The 25,164-nt window shown below is 40.6% G+C and overlaps 2 protein-coding genes across 4 annotated transcripts in view; both read right to left on the bottom strand.

Annotated features, from left to right (window-relative positions):
- Positions 1–845: 845 nt before the first annotated feature.
- LOC138049079 (uncharacterized) lies at positions 846–14,243 on the bottom strand. The gene is made up of 9 exons (XM_068895199.1): positions 14,047–14,243; positions 9,451–9,688; positions 8,992–9,219; positions 7,430–7,612; positions 5,539–5,701; positions 3,779–3,993; positions 3,203–3,431; positions 2,535–2,800; positions 846–1,467 (listed from the first exon to the last, which is right to left on the bottom strand). Exons 1-9 carry the CDS (start codon positions 14,088–14,090, stop codon positions 1,309–1,311), a joined length of 1,725 nt encoding a protein of 574 aa, XP_068751300.1. The 5' UTR covers positions 14,091–14,243; the 3' UTR covers positions 846–1,308.
- Positions 14,244–17,887: 3,644 nt separating this feature from the next.
- LOC138049062 (uncharacterized) overlaps positions 17,888–25,164 on the bottom strand; it is a 67,528-nt gene continuing 60,251 nt past the window's right edge. For all 3 annotated transcript variants that reach the window (XR_011132289.1, XM_068895174.1, XM_068895173.1), the window contains 3 exons: positions 24,867–25,109; positions 19,607–19,684; positions 17,888–18,240 (listed from right to left, as the gene is read on the bottom strand). Coding sequence is in view for 2 of the 3 variants with exons in the window: in XM_068895174.1 (XP_068751275.1) it covers positions 18,047–18,240; positions 19,607–19,684; positions 24,867–25,109 (515 nt within the window). In the remaining variant the exon portion in view is untranslated. The remainder of the gene's footprint in view (positions 18,241–19,606; positions 19,685–24,866; positions 25,110–25,164) is intronic.

The following is a 25,164-nucleotide window of genomic DNA, read 5'->3' as shown; positions in this document are numbered from 1 at the left end:
AGAAAAAAAAGTTTGCCCAAGTTCGTTCCAGACGAGTTATGCTTTTCTAGAATAAAAACGACCATTGAAAGCCATTTTAGACAGCGGCTCCATTGGGAGAAGAATGGAAATTTTTGTCGGACAAATATTTGCCTTCTTTAAAACATGGCTGCTATCTCATTTTAACCCACCTCTGTCAAATTGACTTTAAATACGGGAAAACTTGGTCCTTCAGTCTACATCGTTACCTTCCCGGTTAAAGTTTGCGTAGATTTTACATAATTGGAGCTGTTATTTGATTTCGGAATTCTTTATGCCTCATATCTATACCTCAAAGCAGGACGGGTTGATCAGGGCCTTGGTCAAGGCGGAGCCTTTCGCTCTTACAAAGCGATAACGCTTAACACGTTCCCTTACAAATATTCCTTATGATGGTTAATTTACCTTCATTAACACGTTCGATAAAATCTACTTTTCGTTGGTCAGTGCAAGGGTAAGGCAAATTTGCGCTTTTGTTGGTTCTCTACTCTGCTGCGAGAGGCTTTTCCCCGAGTTTTCGAGTAGTCTCTGAGTAATTCCTTTCTCGTCAAATACCAACACTTGATTCGACCTCCTTCAATCTTTTGTCTATCACTGACTGCGTCAATTATAATAAAAAAAAATTGAGCCTAACTTCAAAATACCGTGCCACTTGCATTGCCAACACTGTGGGACGATAAAGCGCCCACACACTGTTCGTGTAGAGTAGGGGGGAGAACCCCGGTGTTGTGGTCTGTCCTCCTTTTACATACATGTGTGGTATGGGTGGGTGAGATATTCCCATTAAAGCGCAACGAACAATAAAGAGAAAAATGGAGGGCAAAGGCTTTGTGTTGATTTCTCGGGACTCGTTTATAGAAAAAAAGGCTTGTACTTGTCGCACATTTCAAGTTTGCGAATTGGTACCGTTTAAAGCGCTAAATCACAAGATTGGAAAAAATATCGTATATCGCCTATGAAAACTATATTCCCCCACCCCGAAAAATTGAAATAGTCGGTACAAAATCGCTGGCAAAGCTTTTAAATTATTGTGAACTGTATCAATTCGAAATTGGTCTGTATTGACTCCAATATACACTTTTTTCATACAACATCAGCTCTTTTCGCACTCCTGCATCCTTTCCCTTGTTTTTCTTGTGACGCACACTGTCGAAGAAAAGGTTGCACAGCGAGCGGCCAAAATAATTCCTGACATGGAAGAGAAATCCTTCGCAAACAGTGGAAAAAGTTTTCTTTTTGATTCTTTTTAACGCTAACCAGAAACCCGGTTATCGATCATTTCGCTCGGTTCTATTCGTTACGGAATTTCTTCATTTCTCCAAGCATAGAATCTTGAACGTTCTCTACAAATTCAAAGAATTCTGGAATCTTGTCTGCTATCATCTCTGGTTCCCAGTCTCCACTTTTCAGAACGGTGTCCCACTCTTTGCAATGCAAATGAAGGTCAGTCTGTCAGAAAAGAGAGAAACGATTAACCAGAATCTAGAGTAGAAAGAACAAATTCTTCCCAACATTCATGGATTTCGAGCAAAAATTGTTGCCAAATATATTTTATTGAAACAATAATCAGTTGGAAAGACTTCTTTAGAAAAAAATGGTTACTGTCTCCTTATCTTTCTTAACTCACTTTTCCTGTCATTAAGCCACTTTCCTTTATTGTATCTATACTGTATACTGTTATTATTTCTTTTTTGCTCATTGGTTGCTGCTCTGTAAATAGTTCAAGTATCGTATTGTAAGTAGTTTGAAAGTAGCCCGAGTTCCTTATTACCATTAATGCAAGTAAAGTTGATATGAGCGTCAGAAAAGTGTCTATTTTGAAACAGAGTTTTGAGGGGAAATAAACAATAGATCAAATCGGCTAACTTAATGTTGTACCCAATTCTAATCTCACGGGGTTAAGATTCTTTGTGTATTGTATTTGCATTATCATGTAGCATTGAAATGATTCACATTTAAATGATATGGAAATACCTGGAAAAAAACGTTTTATTCCCAAAGGGTTTGAATTGGCGACAGAATTTGATTAGCCCATTTGGTCTATTGTTTATTTTCCCGCAAAACTAAACAATTTAAAATAGACACTTTTCTGAAGCTGATGGGGACTAGTGCTGGTAACTGAACTCTTGCCAAAATTAAACACAGAATTAAGTTCTACGCTTTCTGTTCTCATCCAAACTAAAAAGGGAAACTTCTAAATCAAAGACAGATACGAAAAGATTCCTGGAAGAGAGAAAGACGATGACGATGATAAAGATGATGATGATGATGATGATGATGATGATGATGATGATGATGATGATGATGATGATGATGATGATCACGATGAAGGTGATGATGATGATGATAATGATGACGACGATGATGATGATGTTAATGATGATGATGATGACGATAAAGATGATGATGTTAATGATGATGATGATGACGATAAAGATGATGATAATGATGATGACATGCACAAGCTAAACTCCCTTGAAATAATGATCGCCGAAATGCAGATCGATTCATCTTACTGATTCTCTTGACTCCTCTGTGTCCATGTCAATTTTCCAAGTGCATTCCTTTGAGAGAATGATAGCAAAACCATCAGTAGGATCATAAAGAGATCTCCGAGAGCGCCGCTTGTGGATAAGATGAAATCCATTTAGTTTGTTGAGTTGTGGGAGACAAAGTTCCAAGTCACCTTCATCACTGCCACAAATCGTGAGCCCAGACAGGTATCTTGACAAAACACTCCTTTCCTCTTCTTTTGGGATATAGTCGATGTCAAATGCGCTGTCTGTCAGAAGAGAAAGAATGATTAAGCCGTAATGCACTGGACTTCCGTAAATTTCAATGCTATTCAATTAGACTGACTGTGATACTATAGGTGGTTTTCACGTTACTTCATCGCCGCCATGTTGGTGGACGAAAGCAAAAGATCTCTCATTAGCCCCTTTTGTTTGTCAACCAGCAAGTCTAAGGTTTCTCTCGCTTGATCGATCAACAGCCATGTTTTTCAACGAAAACAACAGACAACGTTTGCATAATAACGTTTGTACATTATTAATAAGTATAAATAAGCACTTGTAAATTTTTCAGACCACAAATTGCGCTTTCCCTGCGACCTTGTGCGATTTTGTTAGTCTGAAAAACTTATTGTGCTTATTACCTATACAAATTCATCTTACTTAAGCCACACCTGCTCGTCCACGAATGGTTAGTCTACAATCAAATTCGCAGCCCGGAAACAGGATGTCTGCAAGCAGATACTTTCTGGATGGTAATACCAGCCATCCTCGGCAACGCTGTCTTGTCGCCTCATCCTCAAAGTCTATTTCTTCCAAGATATTCTTGACATCACTAAAAGGAATTTCTATGCTCTCCAGATCCTCTCGAGCCCTGGAGTTATCATTTTTTGCGATCCACACCTGTATAATTGTAACAGCTTAGTCTACAACATTTTATTGTGAGGTTGCAGATGCTTTGCTTTTCCCCACCCCCACCCCCCCTCCCCCCGTCAAGAGGAAAGACCAACAAGTGTGCACCCGGGTCGCGTTTTGTAATAGTCCCGAAACTTTTCGGGCTCCGGTTAAGGTAATTCCCTTTCTATTTTGACAGGAAAACTGTTTCAAGGCATGAAAACTTATAACTGATTTTTCTTTCCTTCCGTTGTAAATATATTGAAAGACAAACTCTTTAGAATAAATTTTAAAAGAATACAAAAGCCTCAGGAGTTCTTTAGATTATTTCGGGTTTATAACTCACAGTGCCTCACCTTGCATCTTATCTCGTGGGCACCAGGCGTTAAATAAGTTAAATCATATCTTGCTATATATTCCTCCGAAGTCTTCCTGGCAACATGTTCTTCAAAGAATGTCTCATCCAAATGCACACCTTGATTAAGTGCTGTTCTCCAGAGTATCCCTTCGCTGCTTTGCTGAAATTTCTCTATAACTTCTTCAATAGTCCATTCCCCATCATCGGCCTCCTCTGTTTCAATATAGGATTTGAAAGTCACATTAGAGCAACGCATGGTGAATAATAGGCCATTTTACAGTTGTTTGCTCAGTGACCTGGCCTATGAATGGCTGCGAGGCTGCCGGTGACCTTGAACTGATACAGACCTCACTGCTTTTATCATGTCAATTGTGTTGTTGTGATTCAAATTAGTCTACATTAACATTAGAAAAGCACAAAGGTTTGTATCAAAACAGGGTCACCGGCAGCCTCGCTTCCATTCTAAAGCCAGGCAGCTTAGCTACAACTGTAAAACGGTCTATTGGTAACCTTGATGCTGCGCTTTGAAAAGAACCCAGAAATGGAAACGTCGTGAAGAGATTTATTTATCGATGATGGAAATTTAGATCCTAGCAGTATGCCGGGAAAATCGTCATAGGAACCTACAATCCTGGACTAACGTCCTTGAGCTAAAATGGTTAAATTAAAATGAATATGTGTTAGAACCAATCTCGTCCCCAGAGTCCGCTTTTCATTTTGTCAGCACCAAGAACACTGACCTCCGGACCAACCAGAGATCCACTGGCTGTCAATTTATATAACAAAAGAATTGTTTATAAATAGTGAAGTCTGCCATGATAGGTGAATCTTTTACTGAGGTCATTGTTTACATTTTGTCTCATTAACATACGAGTTTGTTGACAGAAGGCATCATACAATACAATACAATACATAGTTAATTGACCGCTCCCCATAGGGGCTTTTCAGGGCCAATGACACACAACGAAACGACGGAACAGAATAACAACAACAATTGTTAAGAATCCCAACTGGCAGGAGGCAAAACAGCTGGCTATCTACAAGTGCAGCTGGGAAGCTGAACCAGGGACTACCAGGAACAAATTCAACGAGTGGTCAGAACGGGCCTTGAAACCGGGATCCCCGGATCTCAAGGCAAGCGCCCTAACCACTGGGCCACACTGCCTCTCCACAAATTGGCTTCAAAAGGTAAAAGTACGTGTTAAACTTAGTTTAATTTTAAATTTTAAGCCTTTTGGCTTTGAAAACGAACGAGTTATTAGCCATCAAAAACTGACAAATTCTTGGGTGGAAAAAGCGCTAATGAATGAGCCCATACCTTATTTTTAAAATGTCGAATTTTCAAAGCGTCATTACACAGAGATAGTATCAGATAAATTGCGTTCCAAGTTTCAGAGATAGGTCATTATGCAATATTCACTTTCAATATTCAGAACTGGTTTGCTCGCTGAAAGATTAGATAACGATGGGCTTATGCTATTGAAAAAAGAAATGTAAACAAAGATTCCGGTCCGTACGGGGACGGCGGACCGTATTTTGTATTGGGAGGGGCTAACAAGCAAGTGCCGGAGACATTAACTTGTAGGAACTTCTGGGGAAATTCTCCGCCAGAAGATTTTGAAATCTTGAAGCTCGGAAATGCTACTTTCTTTGGTTGTATTCTGTTCGGCGAATTTCGCTGATATTTATCACGAAAAAACAAAACTTCCTAATCTTCCTAATTCTAGATCTGAATAAGATTAAACACACTGCGCTGACCTTCGTCGGGTCCTCGGATGAGCGCTGCTCCAAAGTGACACCACATGTCAAGCTTCATGTGATCTTTTGCTTTCATTTGTCTTTTAATCTCGCGAAGGCACTCCAAAACCTCGTTCTTGAGTATTGGCAAATAATATTGGTCATTTCTAGCAGCACAGGAGTCCTTTAAAAGATAACATGGACATCATCGACGTCTGCTTTTCAATTATATTGAAACGGTAAAAAATTGGGTCAGGAATCAGATACTGTAACGGCTCTGGTAACTGGTTTAGAAAATTGGAACAAAGAATATGCAACAAAATCAATGGTGCGTAATCCAATAAGGGCGCTCTCTATTAAATCAAAAATTCCCAAACAACTGGGTACGGAATGGAATGGAACGGAAATATTCCGGAATTTTTTTTGTTAAGTTTGGGTACATCTCGCGAAATGGACCTAAAGTTCCGGAATAGACCATTTTACAGTTCTGTGCTTAGTTACCTGGCCTTTGAATGAAAGTAAAGCTGGAGTTGACCTTGCTTTGATAGAAACCTCAGTGCTTTTCTCATGTTAATTGTCACGCTAATAGGTAGGAATTTACATGAGAAAAGCTGTGAAATTTCTATCAAAGCAAGGTCAACTCCAGCCTCACTTTCATTCAAAGGCCAGGTAACTAAGCACACAACTGTAAAATGGTCTATTCCGAAACAATTGGAAAATCGCGTCCCATTGGTCAGGAGCCCATTACCCGGTGCCTCCATCTTCCACATTAACCCCCTCAGTCAACCCTTTCCCTTATCTTTCTATTTTCAGAAGCACCCCCTTGGGGGGCTTTAGTGGGTATTTTCACAATAGCCAATCGTAAGAGACCTATAGTCAACCATTTATCACGTCACCTACGTATGTGACTTCACTTGTGTTCTCAGTCACATACATCACGTACGTCAAAATATAACAATTCTAGAAATAGAAAGATACGGGAAAGGGATGACTCAAAGGTACAATACGTATGGAAGTTCCGGCTAATGAGCTCCTGCATTGGTTTATTCCTCCTCGGGCGCAATTGCTGTTTACATTTTGGGGCCGCAATACTCGTCGATATGATTGGTTTCGAGCGAGCAACCGGAATGTGCTGTTTCATTTGCCACACAATTGCAAAATGATCGAAGTGATTTTTAAGTGAACCTTCTGGTCGAATGAAAAGCACCCTACGGCTAAATCCTATACCACTCCAATGAAACCATAGAGGTTGTGAACACGGTGTGGAATCTGAAATGATACTAAAACTTAATTGTGAACATCGACAAGTGATGAAACTAGGGGTATGGCAAGTGATGTAAGATAATGAGTGTGTGGAGCATGGTGAGGTATGATGAGCACTTTTGTCTAGATGCATTACTAACCTGTGTTATGTTAAACATATCGAGGTGTCCCTTCTAGTTGTTATGATATATGGAACTTTCTAGATTCCTATGATAATTAGTGATCATACGTCTTATGCTAAGAACATTCTAGAAATGATATTGTTGATTTCTATTAAAGGCTTACTTCGTATGTAACTATAAATAGAACGTAGTTGATGTATATTGGTTTCTAGAAGTTTCTAGAACCTCTTCTTAGGATATGAAAGCGGATATGTACTCCCTTTCTGTAACGCTCTGACACGCTGTATAATTGTAAAGCTCTGGTTCACGGTTTCCACGGTTTAACCTTCTGCTTGAAGTGTTTAGAGAATGTTGGGTTTACGAGATTTGTTATCACATTTAACTCTCCATTTACAAAACTCCGGCCTAAACACCGATAGCCTTTTTACAACAACTCAAAGGGCTAGGGTAAGTTTTGTTTACTTGAGGAGAAAAACTCATGGGACACTTTGGTAAAATGCATGGTAAAAGAAAAACAAATGAGACACCTGCAATTCATAATCCTCCGCTGGTCGTAATCTATATTGCCCTTGCGGACCAGTCAGAAGCAACCGATCTTCTGTTTGTGCTTGCTCAAGTTTGAGTTTACAGTCTTCAGGAAGATTCCAGCCATTAATGAAGTAACACGTTTTCTTGAATTCGTTTTCAAGTCCTCTCAGTCTAGCGCCAGACTAAAGAAAGCAAAAATACAATAGATAAAGAACGTCGTACAAGTGAGAAAGATGTTGGGCATCCTAGGTCACTTTAGAATCGACTGCACGTGACCCGTTCTTCCAATGATAATGAGGCTGTCGAGACACCAATGAAAATCGCGTTGTGGTGATATTAACTGCAATCCACGGCCAAAATTGTTGAGACACTCTTAACTTCCTTGTTTACATCTAAAAGAACGCTTTTTTCCATAAAGCAAACTAAACTAATATTAAGTTGGGTGGAGAAGATGGAGGGGGCGTTTCTCTTCTTCTTTTCACGCTATGCTCCAAACGCTCGAAATTTGACAAATGTCTTAGCTCTTATTATTCAGGATTCAAAACGAGGTGATTGGCGGCCTCGATTCAATTCACACCCCTATCATGCAGTCATTTTCGCAACTACCGAAAAGCTGTTTCCTATACTATAATGATAATTGTCCAAGGTTACCTCAAATTGGGTTTTCATATAGTATCTCTCACGAGACACGATTGCACACCCTATTTTGCCACAGCAACTCGATGGGATTTTTGTCCAGGTAAACTGGCAATAACTTCCGAGTAATTCCGAGGCCCTTTCGCTCTTGCGGCGACAGATCTCTACTGGACCGTGCTAAAATTGCTCCTGGTGTAACTGTCAACTGGTAGGTTGGCTTTTGAGGAGAGGGGAAAACCGCAGTTCCCGAAGAAAAAACTCTCGGTGCAGAGTAGAGAACCAACAAATTCAACCCACATATGACGCCGAGTCTGGGAATCGAACCCAGGCCACATTGGTGGGAGGCGAGTGCTCTCACACACTTATGTCCACAAATGCACCTAATTAGATGCAGGCCCAATTTTGACATCCGACACGAAGTGTCCCTTTAAGTCTTAGCATTTGCTTCCTATTTCAAACGATAAGGTGATGGAAAAGGTTATCGTTATTTTTTTTTTTTGGCTTAGGGTAAATGCAGCCCGTTTATCCTCACTTGAGTAGCAGCATTTCGGTTACGGTTAGGGTTAGGGTTAATTGTATAGAGCTTTTTCACATGACGTCACGGCGGCCATAATGGTGTTCCAAAACAAAGGAATGGCGGCCATGATGGTGTACCAAACTAATCCTCCGGGAATTGAACTCTATTTTTATGTAAATACTTTCTTTTGTTTTAGTAATTCCGAGACACGAGTGATAGTGAAGTTGGGGAGAAGACCAAGGGGACACTTAGTAACGCTTGTTCAATTCCGTGTGCATCCAATTAGAGGCATTTCTGGCCTTATCTCTTTTGAGTTCTATCTAATCTTATTAGAAAGTGCTTTTTATCTTCACTGAACTGATGGAGCTGTACTTTCTAACTCCCACATCACCTTATAAATACACTTACAATTTTCATTCTGATTTGCACTTTTGCCCTCTCTCTTTGTTCGTCTGTTCCACTGACAACGTAGATCTCCCGTTCACATGTAGTTACTCTAGCTCCCGTTATAGTGCTGATGTGCCTCAGGTTATCACCGTTTTTACCGATCACCAAACCTTTGAACTTGTCGGGAACCTCCACGAGCTCACGATTGCCAGCAGAAGGTCCCTTGGACATCCTACTCCGTATCTCTTCCTAAGGAATGGAAGGAAAAGAATGAAGTTGAAAACAGACCCTACAAAAACACAAGTTGAATTTCTTTGGTATTGCAATCGAACGTCTTTAAAGTACTTTCGTGCCAGCAGGAAGATGGGAACAAGTTAGGCACCAAAGGAGGTCACAGTGGGCATTAAGAACCTTCCCCGAACTGGACATGATTAACCATTTAAGATAAACACAGTACCACTTTGAAACTTCTTAACCTACCACTTTTTTTGTAATAAGCTTCTTAGCACATTCTCGTTGCTCCGTAGTACCGATGATTAAAAAAAGATCTTCATCCCTTCCTTTTGGCGAACGTATTTGCGCTCCTGAAGAACTTATGATTTCTTTGATAACACAACCTCCTTTTCCAATCAAGTGGCCTTTCAAATCGCCTGGAACCGCAAAGGGCTCTGGCTCTATTGGTGTCTTAGCTTGGTTTTTGAGGCAGCCATAAGCTGACCTGCGACAGGATAAGAAAAAAGTAATAATTTTCTCCCCCAAATATCCTCCGTTTGGTTCAATCGTAAAGTGAAGCCTTGTAAAAGAAAGACTGGCCGAGACTTAGTAATGGGAAGGACTGTAGAAGCTCAAAAGTTAAAAATCGAGTGCCGAATTAACTCAAACATAAGTTCCTAATAACCCGGAAGTCTGACGGGCTTAGGTCGTGTCGATTGCATTAAAAACACTGATCGCCTTCTGCTCATCGAAGTTAACTCCGTTGGGTTAATATAGCGAGTTTAAGCAAAGACCTCTTAGCGCTGCCGTTCGCATTTTTATGATCAATCCACCTTGCTCACGTTGTAGAATGAGGGCGAACTCTCCCATAAATGGATTCGTGTAAACTGCTTTAAAGTAAAGACAAAAAATGAACGACTCTGATAGTTGTATGTTCACGTTATCAGTTCAGTCATCAAAACAATAAATTTGGTCAATTCACGTCGTTCTTTCGTTGAGTGCAACAACGGAATGCACTGAAATATGTAATGCACTATTTTTTGTCTCCTTTAACCAATAACGGCCGTGTTTTCACGAGCGGTTCTTCAGGTCGCTTAGCGAGAGACAACCGAAAATTCCGTGAAAACATTTCCTTTCCCAACTCGCTTAAAGTTAAGCGAGTCGACAAATTTCAATAGAATTCTCATTAAAATTAAGCCACCAAAACAGGTAGCTTAAAAGCAAGTTTGCAATTAGTTTCGACCAATGAGGAGTCGCTTGAGGTTATTCAGATCGGAAATACAACAGGCGTGTTACTTTCCCGGGGGGGGGGGGGGTACTCGATGTATCCCTGGTTGGGGAGGTGCGGCGCGGCCCCTCATACCCTGACCCTGTTTAAGACAAATATCGCTGATTTTCCTACCCATCATCCGTTTAAGACAGAATTCCGATTTTTGATATCCTGTTTAAGACATTTAACCCAGTTTAAGACAAAAATTGATAAATCGATACCCTGATTAAGACAAAAAATGATAAATTCGATACCCTGTTCAAGACAAAAATCGCGAAAAACATACCCTGGCTGGCCGCACGTCCCCATTAAGCCCTTATAAGGGAGTACCCCCCCCCCCCCCGGGGTTACTTTTTATTATTTTTATTATTGCATTGGCACGCGCTCTCTCCTCATTTAATCTTACCCGCGAAAAAAACGTTTAACAAAGTCTTCAAACAAACCACTTTAGGAGTGTTCGGCGAGGCAACGGCTGTCGTGAAAACACGGCCAACGTCGTTGTTTTGTGGAGAACAAAAACGAATGCTCTGACGGAGATGCGTGCCGCAAGTGCAGCATGATTATTTTTTTCTCTTTTGGACAAGAATAATTTTTTTTTTTGCAGCGTTAACGTTGTCGTAGCCCTCTTCTTTGCTTAAACTCCCTACTATCTTATTGGGTGACCGTCTCCGAATGCGATCCGTATGGGTTGCATTAAAAAAAATGGATATACAGTTCAATGATGCATGATACAGTCCAAGGGTAAATAACTTGTATTGCAGTAAAGAAACCTCCAAAACGTATTGCATTATGGGATGGAGTAAACAGGACATTACCGCTCCGAATGTGTTTACAAGAGGTCTGAACAACGTTTTAAACGGTTATGAGAACCTCAATCGACACACCTCGATATTTAATTCAATTTTTGCATTCTAAGGAAATATGTGTTGATATGAATTCATACCCTATGAGTTCACCTCTGCTCGCACTCGCACAAGATTTTGTGCTCATATCACACATCCATCCATGCATATATAGATACATATAGATACGTAAGTTTACTTAAGGACGTTCGCGCTAATTGTTTGTGCGCAACGTTACTGCGCAGGTAACGCGACTGTAATATGTCACGCATTACCTCGAGCATTAGTGAAGTTCAGGTTTCAAAACCTTTGCAAAAACCGTGGACGATAGGTCTTGCACAGCGTTGGATCAGAGAAGATCGTGATCAGTCAAAATTGATTTGAAATATTTATGAAAGTCAAGTAGACTACTGCACGACTGATATTCGCGAGGTTTTATCAGTCGTGCACTAGTCTACTTCACTTTCATACACATTTTTCAAGCACCAGTTAAAATAACATGGCGACAGAAACACCGTGGAAAAAATTCTAGGCCTGCAAAAGAATGGCACATTTATTTCCGAATCATCATGAAACTTCAAAGAGAAGTGAGCGGGAGGATGGAAAAGTTCTGGAAAAGGTAGCTGATCGAGTAGACCAGTTGCTGAAAGTTTCGGGAAAACTCGAGGACGAACCGTTGCGTAAATTTAATGGGGCTATTTTTTTAAATGTTTTTATTACCCTACGAACTTAAGTTCAAAGTGAATGCATGTTTTTAAAGTTCTTTCCCTTTACTTTCGTGAAAATTGAGGAGCATTTTCGTCCTCGTCCGCTTGAATAGTGCGGACCTGCGTGGACACAATCAGCGATTGAATTTCACAAAAAACACACTCCAGAGGATGAGCATGACGGCAATGGAGAGATATTATACAAAACACCAACCAAATGAAGATGACCCCTGCTTAAAACTTCGTTGCTATGCTCGAGAAGGTTTTTTTTTCGGTAAAAACCTTTCATCTCTTCAACGATCGATCCTCTCTCGGGTTCCAGTCCTTGCCCGACAGGTCACGCAAAAGCGTGACAAACGAACTTTCCATGAGCTTTGCAAATCACATCGATTTTACTCGTTCAGATCATCGGTGACCCCTATTTTTTTAATCATGAATCACTTACTTTACTTACTATCTACAAAATATGATAAAGTGAAAAAATTCTCACCGTAAGAAGTTATCTTTTTTTAACATTTTCTTTCCTCGTGCCATCGAATTCCGGTAGTGGTTGCAACGGATAGAGCTTACGAAAACGCTCGTCGAGGATGAACTCTACTGTTTACCACATCCCTAGCGGCATACAATTATCTAAAATCTCACTCCTAAAAACCTATGCACGGAAACTTCCACTCCAACAGTTTATTTTTATGATTTTCGATGGATGAGCACAGGAGCCTACATCTCGCTATTATGACCGATTTCTCGTAATGAAGTCATTTTTCCACTGCCATTTTCTCCGAAACAAAGTCGGTGACCCCCATTTTTTTTTTCATTTTTGGAGTAAGTACTTTATGACCTAAATCTAGGCGAGAAATGAAGAAAATCTCACCGTAGGAAGATTTTGGCGCGAACGTCCTTAAGACGCTGATTTCAAAGTAACAACGGATATGCTAATTTCTCCGGGAAACCAATAAGTCCTTTGACTTCCATGATCTAACAGTTCATTCTCCTAACTACGTCCATAGATTTCTTCATTGGCTGGTCATGAGAATTTGGTGTTATATCAGGATCATACCCTTACGCTGATAATAATCTTCATTCTCAATACTTGTCTACCTGACAGTGTATTGAAATTGAGAGGTGAATTTACAGGCTCATCAATCCTGGGAACCAAAGGGTTAATTAAATAGACAACAACATAAAATAGCAGTATGTACAATCATAGGATAAAACAAACTTAAAATTAAAAGGTAAGTGCTCTGATATTGTTCGTAAAATGTGCAATACCAGACGCATAACATGCAAACAAAAGCTGAGCTGAAGATCATCTGTAGGTCTCGAGTTCAGCTAACCTCTAGTAGAGCTAAGATGAATTCGTACTGGAATGATACAGTGTCATGAAAACACCCCACTATAATATTAAATAATGATTTTACAAGTAAAAAGGTTAATTTAAGAAATGATCTTCAGGCGTTCCAAGAGACCGCGAGCTAATTTATTGATATTGCATACAATAACACGCATTTACTACGAAATATAATGTGAAATAATTTAGTGACTACCACTTGGATAGGCGGATTCATACCAGAGACGTAAGAAGTCCATAAGTTACCCAAAATGTGAACGAAGTCAGTTTGTAACCTTAGAAAGGAAGTATCTTTGGAGAAGCCGAACGGTACGAACTCGTCTAGTTTTATGCCCCTCGAATGCGTACTAGAGCAGATCATAGGATAAGGCGATAAATAAGGCGTCAAGGAAGTCTCAAGTTGACTTGAGGTTCTGTCGTACTTACGGCCTACTAAGGATTCCAGTATGGATTCGCCTTCTGTGCCTTTAAAGGCGATCGCATGACGCAAATATTATTGTCTAGAGCGTGAACTTAGGAAGGCGCTGGCCGCTGAAATAAACTATACTGAACATCTTCGATATGCCTTCACGGTTAAGTAGATTGCCATTGCGATAAACAGTTTTGGCATGTAGAGGACGCGAACATAAACACAAACATTGTACTGTCGAACTTAGAACTGACTATCCGGGGAAATGCTCCGACTTGTGAGCTTACCGTCCTTTGTGTCGTCTCCGCCGATCGAAGCCTCGTCGACTCATGATGGCTTTGGATGCGTTAAAACCGATCCCACTTTATCGAAAATAACGTCTTCCTTTGAATTCATAGCGTGATGGCACAAAATTTGGCCGCAAAACTTTGACAACGACCGACGAAGACAGAACATTATGTACTTCCGGGTTTAATGTTAATTAACTTGTTTCCATTCCACTCTCGCCTACGTTGCCACCATGGTTACGAAGCTGCTTCTCCCATGCCCCAGGCAGCGTTCTTAAGCCGATGACACACGGTTCAACATCCTGCAACATTTGTTGCTCAACAAATGTTGAACCATGTTGCACAGACGTGTTGAACGGAATAGAGCTGGTCTCTATTTTCGTTCAACATCGTTCAACAACGTTCAACGTGTTGAATGGCATATTTCAACATTCAATATGGCATGACACACTTTTCAACATTTGTTGAATAACAGCTGCAACATTTGTTGATCAACAAATGTTGAACCGTGTATCACCGGTTTTAGGGCTTCATCACGAATTCCTCGCCCACTAACGTCTGCTGAAACGAAAAATCACTTCAGTTCAACGGCTGTTTGCCCTCTATTTAAAGAAACCAATCAGCATTGACTAATTGTGTTGTGCCTAGCCCATGACATGCTGCGAAAGAATGCCATACAAAACACTAAAATTCCCAAAACTGGAAAACGACCTCTGATTGGTCCGTAATTTTAGGGGCGTAGCGTGAGAGTTTGAAGGTGTACGCACACGAAGAATGTTTCGAGCGCGAAAGTAGCTCTAAAGTAGGGAGGTCTGGGGGTATGCTCCCCCAGAAAATTTTGAAATTTAGGGTCTCGGAAATGCCATTTCCGACTATTTTCGAAGGACATTTCAATAAATAAATGGGAGGGAAAATGCAGTAGTTAGTTGTTTATTTTACCCATCTGCCGAGTTTTCTCTGCAGCAAAGCTAAAACACAAACAGGGGGTTTACAGTACAAGCAAAGGGCAAGACGTCGCAAACTCTGTTATAACATCATCGTCATCATAACATATCCTTAAAAAATAACCGAGAACTGGTGATACTGAAGACTGACACTGTGTGGGGAACAGGGAGAACCGAAATAAGTCACGTCGACAGTCACGTCGACAGTGCCTGCCATATTTGTCGCCCGGGGATTTGTCGCGCAGGAGCCTGGGTTCAAGTGTTGCGTTAGAAATCGTCCCGTGTAACATACCGTTGCCGCGACAAAGTTGCGTTAAAAGTGGTCTCGTGTAACATGGATTAAAAATCGGCTCGTGTAAAATCACCTTAGGCATTTGAGTTATTATTTATTGTCCTGTTAGACTACAGTTTTACATTTCTTTTACCTTTAGTAATACTCAGTCTCGCACCAAAAAACAAAAAAAAAGCGCTTACCTGATTCTCAGCCTGGGTATGGAGTTCTTAGTATGTTCTCAAAATTTTGGTTAATCTTGGACTGCACGTTCTAGTGTGTTCAAAACTTAATTTGGCTGTCGTAGCTAAACGGGACAACCAGATTTTTTCACCGCCGAGATTGAGACAAAGATAGGGAAAAGCGAGGACGAGGTTGTAAACGGGCAAGTGACTCAATGCAAAACGATCGCTTTCACAGGTTTTGATTGATCCCTTTTAGAGGTAAGACAACAACTATTTATTTTACCTCTATATCATTACAAAAAATTATTACATTGGATATAATTAAATAGTTAAAAAAAGGGTATTGGCCTTCTAAAGTAACTAAAACGTTAACGAACTAGCAAGCCAATTTACATTAATTTCAGTAATAGATTACGGACACATACCTTACACAGACACCGAACAACACACTACCAACAAAGGCAATGGATAAATATAGAATTTAAGGCAGCAAATGAAACACATAAAGCAGAACTAAAGAAGCCCTCGTATTAATCTTTAATATTGACTTAGAAATTTTTGTTTCAAATTTTCCTAGAATTTACTGAGAAAAGTCGACTTTATATTTTTCCCAAGAGAACTTCACATTTTTGGTCCTTGATGACGAATGTTTAAAGTTCCATAGTGAGTTCTTGCAAGGGATAAGTAATATGATTGATTTGCTGCGCTTCTGGTGTTGTAGCTGTGAATATTTTCTACTGAAGTAAAGAATGTATCAAAATAAGAAGGCAATAAATTGTTACGGAACCTAAGCATGAACAAAGACAACATCGGAGAGCTTAAGGCTACATTCACACAGTACCGGACTAATTTTCTACTGGTTGAAAAATTTGACCGGACATTTTGTTCACACGGAACCGTGCCATATATACTTTCGCTCCGTGACACGGAACTGACGAAACGGATTGAAGTTTAATCTTTGTCAGTGGTTTTACCAACTGTTCATGCGCAGAGCGTTACTTTACGAAATCCAAGTTGGCTTCTTCCAGCTGAGTCACCGCGCATCCATTTAACCACGCCTTTTCCATGTAAAAATTTTGACGGTCAAGGTGTTCGTAGTGCGCCGGTTAAATTTTCGACGGTACCGGTTAACAATTCGTCCCCGATTTTGGCGTTCAAATTTTTGAACCACGTTTAGTAGCGTGTTGACGGAACTCTTAAATGCACGAATTTTCAACAGCTAGAAAATTCGTCCAGTAGGGTGTGAATGTAGCCTAAATAAATTTACTGACACCTAAAGAGGGGAGTTAACACCCAAAACCCTTCTAGATAGGTAGGTAAAGTTCATTTATACACGGTATCAATTCATATTTACACGTTCTCTCTCATGGAGCCCTGCATTTATGGATTTATTGAGGGGGCTGTGTCACGGCAGTCCAGTTCAATTTATGACGTTTTACGGATTCCTCTCCCCTACACGCTGTACCACTGAACGTCCAGAGCTTTTAAACGACACAAAACTTCGTGACAAAAAATTTAATGTCCTTCGAGCATACATTATTAAGTTGCAACAGAGATAAACTTTTAAAAACTATTAGGCTGAGAAATTTTTGAAAACCGCAATTACAATCCATTTTAAATTTCTTCAATTTTGCCCATTCTTACCTCCTTTCGCATTTACTATTTGATTCAAATCTTGCTTCGATGTTTTAATTATTTATTTTTGTTTCGCGTGACTTGTTTGCCCGTTCGCAGTCGCTGAATTTGGCTAAATTTCATGACACAGCCCCCCGGCTTTAAATTATCTAACTAATTAAAATGAGTTATGTCTACAAGATTAAACTAAAAACTATAAAACTGTCCTCTATTAATTATCATTAAACTGGATCGAGATTAAATACAAGATTTAAAATTCCTAAGAGTGGGCGCTCAAAGGCAAGCTGATCAAGAGAACAGAGCCACGGTATCAAACACCGGCTTTGTTTCAGTACAAAATGTATTTTGACGAGACTAGTCACTTTGAAAAGCTTCGCTTTCCAGAATCCTAACCGAGTTAGGTGGAAGTGAAGTGGAAGTTCCATTTCAGACAGAGAGAGTGATTAAATGTGCAGCCCTATTTTGTAGTTTCTGGAGTCTCTCAGACTTTCACACATCTATGATGCTCAATATGGAGCTCATAGGTCATATTAAGAGTCTCTCACGGGGAACTAGGATCGATCCCTATGGGCCACAAATTAAATCATGGGCCAATAGTCTGACATAAGGCCACTTACAAAGGTTTTCTGTTTACAACTCGTTAGATAAGACCTAAATCACTTCAAAGTATGGAAACTCAGTACAAAAGGGTAAAGCTTCTGTAGGAAGATCCGGTGATCCACAGGGTCGAAAGCTCTTTTGAGGTCGAGAAAAAGTACCCCATTTATGAGACCTTTCCGATAAATGCACATTTCGAGGAAAGTCTCTGAATTGAAAAACTTTTTTATTATGGCGGGAGCATTACTTCCAGGTAATTGGAGCAGCAAAAGTCTTTCTTGTTGCCTGTTTGGGAGAAACAAAGGAGTTGAGGTTTGAAAACTGCCATGTTGAAAATGAAATCTCCCATCTCAGTGAGGTGATTGTCTTTACAGTTCATCGGCCAACAAAGGCAGGCCACAGTCGCTCAAGACGTCGTACAATTCTCCAACTGTCAGACCTCGCTTTTCTGCTACGTAAGCAAGCAAAGCTTCTGCTGGGTTCAGAACGCGCTTGTCAAGGTAACGGATCTCACGAGGATTCAGACCCAGCTTCTCGGCAACAAGCTTCCATTCATCACCCCCTAAAAAAAAATCCTTGTCTTAATTAAAGTACTCGTTGATAAAGATACAACTTGAAATGTCCCAACTTAAGGATGTGTCTTTTAAAGTCCTAAACATGGTTTCCATGCACACTATGTAAGAAGATCTACCTAGGCGAAACAGGGAGAAGATTGGCAGACCGCTTTCGCGAACACCTACGAGATGTAGAAAAAAACGACACATGCGTCAAAACCACTTGCGCGCCATTTTGCCCACCACAACATGACAATTTGCGGCCTATCTTTACACCACGGGAACACAGAAAGCCGCAAAACTCTCGAACAAAACTTCATCATTCAACTAGGTACACTCTATCCTCAAGGAATCAATGAACGCCTCTCATTGCATTAATTTATTCACAAATTTATGTTACCATATTTCCACCAATGGCAAAGCTCCTCCACACCCTCATAAAAACCAACAACACCCACAACTCCACTATTCGCTCCGACGAAGGGCTAACGCTCGAAACGTCAGCTTTCCAAATCTTTCACGGTGGTAATTTGACCTTTATCAACTCGTTTGATAAAAACAAAGTTTCATGTTTCCATAAGTTGATTTACAGTTGGAAAATTAATATTTTGCACAAGCCTTCCGCGTTAATTCCAAAATGTATGCATTTTAATTTATACTGGATATCTTTAAGCTTTTCTATTTTTTTAGCAACAATTTGCGATGGTTATCCATCGAGTCGGGTGTAATGAAAGGTGAAAGCAATATTTTTTCCCCAATATAATTTTCATCATGAGTAATGTAAGAAAAACTACCTCAGAAGTCGAGGATATCAACGTGAAAGCTCACTCCACGAAAAGCTGAAAATGTGGTTAAGTTTGGAAGAATGTTTTTTCCCACAAACACTCCAGCTTTTCTGTTTTTTAATGAAAGATGTTTCAGCTTGGTCCCGGCTACCCTTGAAGGTGCAAACCACATACACGCTCTGAAATCGAAATCGCAAATACACCGGAAGTTTGAAGTTTGCGCCTGCGCTAAAGCGGCGGAAGTGAGTTTTGTGGACGACAAAAAAGGACAACAACCCTTGCCAAGCTTAGCCCTTGCGGCTCGCGACGCGCCTTAGGGCCTGAAACGAGGTGATAATAAATAGCATGGTACAGTTCCATGAGAAGATGACTCGCAATACTGTTTTCAAAGCACCCCGCAAAACAGGTGGCATTATGTTACAATGACAGTGAACAGTTAGGTAAAGAGATTTCCCAGCTTTCTTGGTGAAGCAAATTTAATGCATTTTATGAACACGATACATTGTTCAAATGCCGATATGAGCTATCGCAGTTCATCGATGTATCGGTGCCTATTATCGTTACAGCCCTAGTAGTTACGATGTCTCACCACTTAATGCGATAGTGAGCTGTCTTCCCTGTCTGATTGGTATTTCTCTCACGTCAAGGTTCTCTGACAACAGCGGACCTGCCACATTAAAAACGTTGTTTAACAATTAATAATTGATAAAAAGATATGGAAATACCTGTAACAAATGTTTTATTCCCAAAGGGTTTGAACTGGGTAAAACATTGAGTTAGCCGATTAGGTCTATACAATAGCCCATTTCCAATTGCTGCATGCCTCAGTTTGAAAGCAAGTCCTGGTGCACAAACATTCAAACGGAAGTGAGTTGCGTAATCTTATGCTAATAATATACATGCAAAAATTTCAGCGTGTTAATTGGATGAGAGCTTAATCCCAAACAGAGTGCAGAAAAGTGAAATTAGTACAGATAATTGCAATTAGTGTAATTAAGGTGAAATTTTTGCGCGTATATCATTATATGTAATCCTATGATTTTTCTCGTTCAATTTGGAATAAATAAGCATTTGTAAATTTCTACAAAGACTACAAATTGCACCCGCCCGAATTTTGTTCGTATTCTTTTGATTACCTATACAAATCAAACTCATTTCCCTTTCAATAGTTGAGCACCAAGATTCACTTGGAAACCGAGACAAACAGCAACTCGGAAATGGTCCGTTTATTTTCGCAGAATTTCCATAATAATGAAGTTTAGTTCTCAGCGGAGAGACGGGCTATTGTTCTTGCCATCCAACATGGCCACCATGACGTCACTTGCAAACAGCGGAAAATACCATAATACTCTTTGTTTGTCTACCCAAATTTTGACTAAGCATTGTTTTTGCGTCCTCTTGGGACCATTGTAAGTCCCAAGAGAAACAAAAAAATGCAAAATGTGGACGGACAAACGAAGAGTATGGTATGGTATTTTCCGCTTCGGCCAATAGACCACTTTCAAAAATACCACAACACTCTTTTTTTGTCCTTTAAAATTTTGCATTAGTATTGTTTTTATTTTGTCTTGCGACACGCGTACGCACCACAATGCTAATACAAAATTTTGGAGGGCAAACAAAACGTCTTGCGGTATCTTTGAAAGTGGCCTTTGAATTTAGCTTCAAGTTTACGGCAGACGGCAAACTAGCCTACTTGTAGCCGTACCCTCCCCCCGAAGGAAAAAAAAAAAAGGAGGATTAGGGTCCTCCCGTTTTTTTCCCTCGGGGGGAGGGTACGGCTACACGTAGGCTAACGGCAAACACGAAATTGAAATTTGAGTTTTGCCAAAAAATCAAAGAACTAAGTTTGATTTTAGCCCGTTCTTTGGCTGTTATCTTCACATTTCGAGCAACTCCTAATTGAAAAGAGCTAGAAAGAGGAGTTTAAATAAGAGAATTTTGCTGTTTATGACAAGCGGTAGTCTGCTGCTTGGCGTTTGCGCATGCTGTTTCACGTTCCACGTGATGCTAAAACAATCGAGTTTATGTTCGCGGGCATAAATATGTTTCGGGCCCGAACCCAGGTTTATTTTAGCCCGAGCCGTTAAAATGAGCTCTGAGAAGGGCGCAAAACATATTTGTGCCTAAGAACGTAAACTGTATTACTATTATTTTCAATTTGGAGGGCATTGAGAAAAGCAAAACTTAAAAAAAAAGACAGCATAATAGTCTGAACAATCACGCGAGTGTATACAAGTTGAATGGCTTTCCTTTTCCATAAATGAAAATACACCATCAAGCAGCTGGCTAGAAATTACAAAATCTTGCCATTCGAGTCTTCAAAAATTATCAGAGATGAAAGGAAACTTCTGTTATGCTTATTTGTCAGTGTTGAAATTAATTGAACCTTTTCGCAATTTCATACCTTGCAAAGAAAACTGGCCTAAACATCAACACAAGCAAGACACAGACCATGTACATTAACACCACCAATGATACGCCAATCACCGCCGTTGGATGGCAACCCACTCGAAAGGCTCGAGGATTTTACCTATTTCGGCAGTATTGTGAGCTCAGACTATGCAGTCGGCAAAGACATCTCTGCGCGTCTCGAAAAGGCGCAATGTGCTTTTGCTGCACTTCGTCCAATCTGCAAGTCTAAGCAATATAGCCTGCAAACGAAGTAAGCATCTACAGCAGCAATGTCAAGTCAGTACTGCTGTATGGTTCAGAGTGTTGAAGGGTATTGGAAAGCGACATGAAGAAGTTGAACGTATTCCACAACCGATGCCAAAGAAGAATCTGCGGCATATTTTGAAGTTATTTCGAACAAAGAGATCTACAAAAAGACCAGAAGCAGCAGCGTAGTTGATCAGATTAGGTACCGACGCATGAGATGGTTAGGACATGTCCTTCGCATGGACCAACAGCGGATACCTAAATAAAGGTAGCCCTACGATGGACACCGCCTGGAAGGCGTAAACCCGGTAGACCGAAGACCTCTTGGCGGAGAACGATCATCTCCGAGCTTAAACAATTAAATCTCACATGGGGCGAAGCCCAACACCTTGCACACAACCGACAAAAGTGGAGGCGATCGATACTGGCCTTATGTCCCATCGGGGACGAAGAGGACTAACCAACTATACTTTTCATTGGTTTATGTCAGCGGGCTAAAATACACTTAAGCCAGCCAAATTCTCCATTTTAGCCCGCAAAATGCTCCACGATTCCCGACAAAGTAATAATATTATGAATTTTAGGTCGTGCTCTTTTGGGATCAACCGTTTCAACCGCAACCGGTTTAGATTGAGGCAGTTGAGGTTTCCCAATACAACACTTTTCCAACCGTTTTCGGTTGAAACGAGGTAACTGCTGGGAATAGTCATCACCAGACTTATCCGCGTTGACAAGTTGAAGGAGAATAAAATAGGGAACTTTAGCAACTACGACGGGAACGGCAAGAAGAACGTCATTTCAAAACATAAATTCGTGCTATTGTAATCACTTCGCGACTACTCCAAACTTTTTAATGTGACAATGGTGTGGCAGTCCCTCAAGAATGAAACCGATATGAGTCAGGCTTGATTTCGGGGAGAAAATGAAAATTTATCTCCTAGTGCTACCGTCCTCCATGAAACCTCAAATTTGGTCATTTCACGTTGTATTTTTGCTGACGACGGCAATGAAATGGACAAAAATGAAAAACGTACGTGCAGGGCGTGCAAACTTATTGTTTTTTCCCACTCAATATGCAAATTTGTGACGTTCTCGTTCTCGTCGCCGTTGTCGTTGCTAAAGCTCCCTAATAGATCTAGAGAAGTTAAGAATGATGTTTACGGCAAACGTCGGAGTAAAATTAGAGTTTTGCCAAAAATGTAAGAACCCTGCTTGACATAAGCTCATTTCTGTCCTGTTAGCTCCAGATACCAAGCAACTTTTCACGCTTTTATGACAAGCAGGAGCCTTCTGTTTCCCGTTGGCCGTAAACGTCATGCTTAACCTCTCTAATAGAGAGCTTACGAAACGACGACGCCGACGGCAACGACGACGCAACAAAACAATAGGTTTAGTGAGCAAAAACAATGCCTCTGCACGCTCTGCACGTGCGTTTTACATTTTGGTACATTTCTTTGCCGTCCTCTCCTAAATGACGACGTGAAATCACCAAATTCAAGATTTTCTGTGGAGGACGTTAGCACAAGACGATGAATTTTCAGTTCTCTCTCTACGCTTCCAACCCACTCATACAAGTTTAATTCCTCGATAGTTACTACACATTTTTAACGCGAAACGACATGAAATAGTTTCGTAGTGATACGAATAACGCGAACTCGTATTTTTAAATGATGTCCTCGTAGCCGTCGTCGTCCTCGTTTCGTAAGCTCCCTAATAGCTGAAGCCCACGGTCGACTTCAAAAAGCCGCGTAAACGACAGCGGTCGCTGCCCATGCTTTTTGAACTGTTCCAACCTAGTTTTAAGGTGGGCAGACACAAGGGGTCATGTTGCAGTGACATGTAGCGACATGTAGCAGTAGCGACATGTAGCAGGGACGTGTAGCGGGGACACGCAGCAGGGACAAAATCACATTATGTGCACACATATGAAAATGTTGCGTGTACATGTTTTAAGGATATGTTGCAGCGACATACCCCCTCGTGTAAACAGATACATTTATAATTGTGAACCACCAATTTGGGGGTTATTTTGTCCCCGCGACATGTCCCATGAAGTTCAACAAGTTAAACTTTATGGGACACGTCGCTGGGACATGTCGCTGCAGCATATCCCTGAAACATGTACCCGCAACATTTTCATGTGTGTGCAAATTTTGTGATTTTGTCCCTGCTACATGTCCACGCTACCCCGACTCTAATTCACGTCGCCTCAGTGTGTACTACAGACCTATTTGTTTGCTGCAACATGTCCCCCCGTGTCTGCCCACCTTAATGCCGGTTGAAAAAGTTGCCGATGGTCCACCAAACCAACCGAAAACGGTTTTTTCCCAATTAAACACGAAAAAACCCAACCAACCTAAAACGGTTTTTCCCAACAGAACACGACCTTAGGCTTTATAACCAGAGCCCGAGACCTTTTCCTACGACTAAGGTAAAACTAGAAACCATCTACATGCGATCGTGTATATAACCAAAATTATAAGAAGAAACTACCACTACTTAACAAATCGAATGTGGTTTCAGCGTTGTTTGTACTCTTATCGACAACGACACCGATTCGTCATCACGTAGTCAAAATGGCACAGCACAATATCCAACGTCAGAGAAAATGTTTATTTCAGGGCGTGACCAAGATCGTGACAGAAAGAAAGAGGAAGCGTTGTCTTGAACTTCCTCGCAATCTGATTGGTTTAGTTCCTGAAATGAGCGTTTCTGATTGGCTAATACAATTGCGTTACAAGTTGACGCGAGCTGCGTTGTCCAGACTGTTATCGACAATGTCAAATCCAATCAGATTGCGAAATTACAAATACTTGTGGTAAAAAGAGTTTTCAGCAATGTCTGTTGCGTAAGCCATTCTTTGCTGATCAGTTTCCAAAGCTGGATCGAATATCCTCGAGGGTTTTCAGAAGAGTAGTAAATCTGCATGTTCACTTACACTCGTCTTTCAAAGCGAGTTTAATGAATTGCCCGTTCAGTTTTATGGAATACACACTTTGTGTATGCTTTGCAATTGATACCGAAAAGCCTTATGTCATGTTTTTGTTTTCAGTCAAATATGAAACATCTTACTTTTCATCTCAATAGAAAAGAAAAAAAAAAACGGTGAAATGGTCCCTTTTGAAAGAATACGAGATTGGCGGGAAAATGATCTACAGTATTGCACAGATAGACTACACTTTGCTCACCAACAGTTCCTGCACGTGAAATGCTCCGTAAGTGTTTGACCACGTCAAGTCTCTTCGCTATATTAGCTTTCCTGGACAAGCATCGAAGCCATTTCATAGTTTGATAATCTGGCTGTTCTAGAGAAGCTTCCATCAGCGATTGGTTCTCTTTAAACAGACTCACAATTTGTTGCGGGTCACATGACAGGGAAGCGAGGGATTCCTGGACCTTGTCGGGAAGTGCGAGTGCCTTGTCTTTATTTCCTAGCGAATATGTAAAGAGCTTTAGATCGCTTTTACCGCTATATTTTTTACCAGC

This window comes from Montipora capricornis, chromosome 5, assembly GCF_036669925.1.
Source record: "Montipora capricornis isolate CH-2021 chromosome 5, ASM3666992v2, whole genome shotgun sequence".
Classification (NCBI taxonomy): domain Eukaryota; kingdom Metazoa; phylum Cnidaria; class Anthozoa; order Scleractinia; family Acroporidae; genus Montipora; species Montipora capricornis.
Note: the sequence above shows the minus strand (reverse complement) of the source record. Positions and strands in the feature narration are given on the sequence as shown.

Excerpts from the sequence above, each read along its gene's own strand:
- LOC138049079 (XM_068895199.1), bottom strand. The coding sequence starts at position 14,090 with ATGAGTCGACGAGGCTTCGATCGGCGGAGACGACACAAAGGACG. Across the intron at positions 9,689-14,046 it reads CGGAGACGACACAAAGGACG|GTCAGCTTATGGCTGCCTCA; the intron begins GTAAGCTCACAA and ends ATCCTGTCGCAG. Across the intron at positions 9,220-9,450 it reads AGCTTATTACAAAAAAAGTG|GAAGAGATACGGAGTAGGAT; the intron begins GTAGGTTAAGAA and ends TCCATTCCTTAG.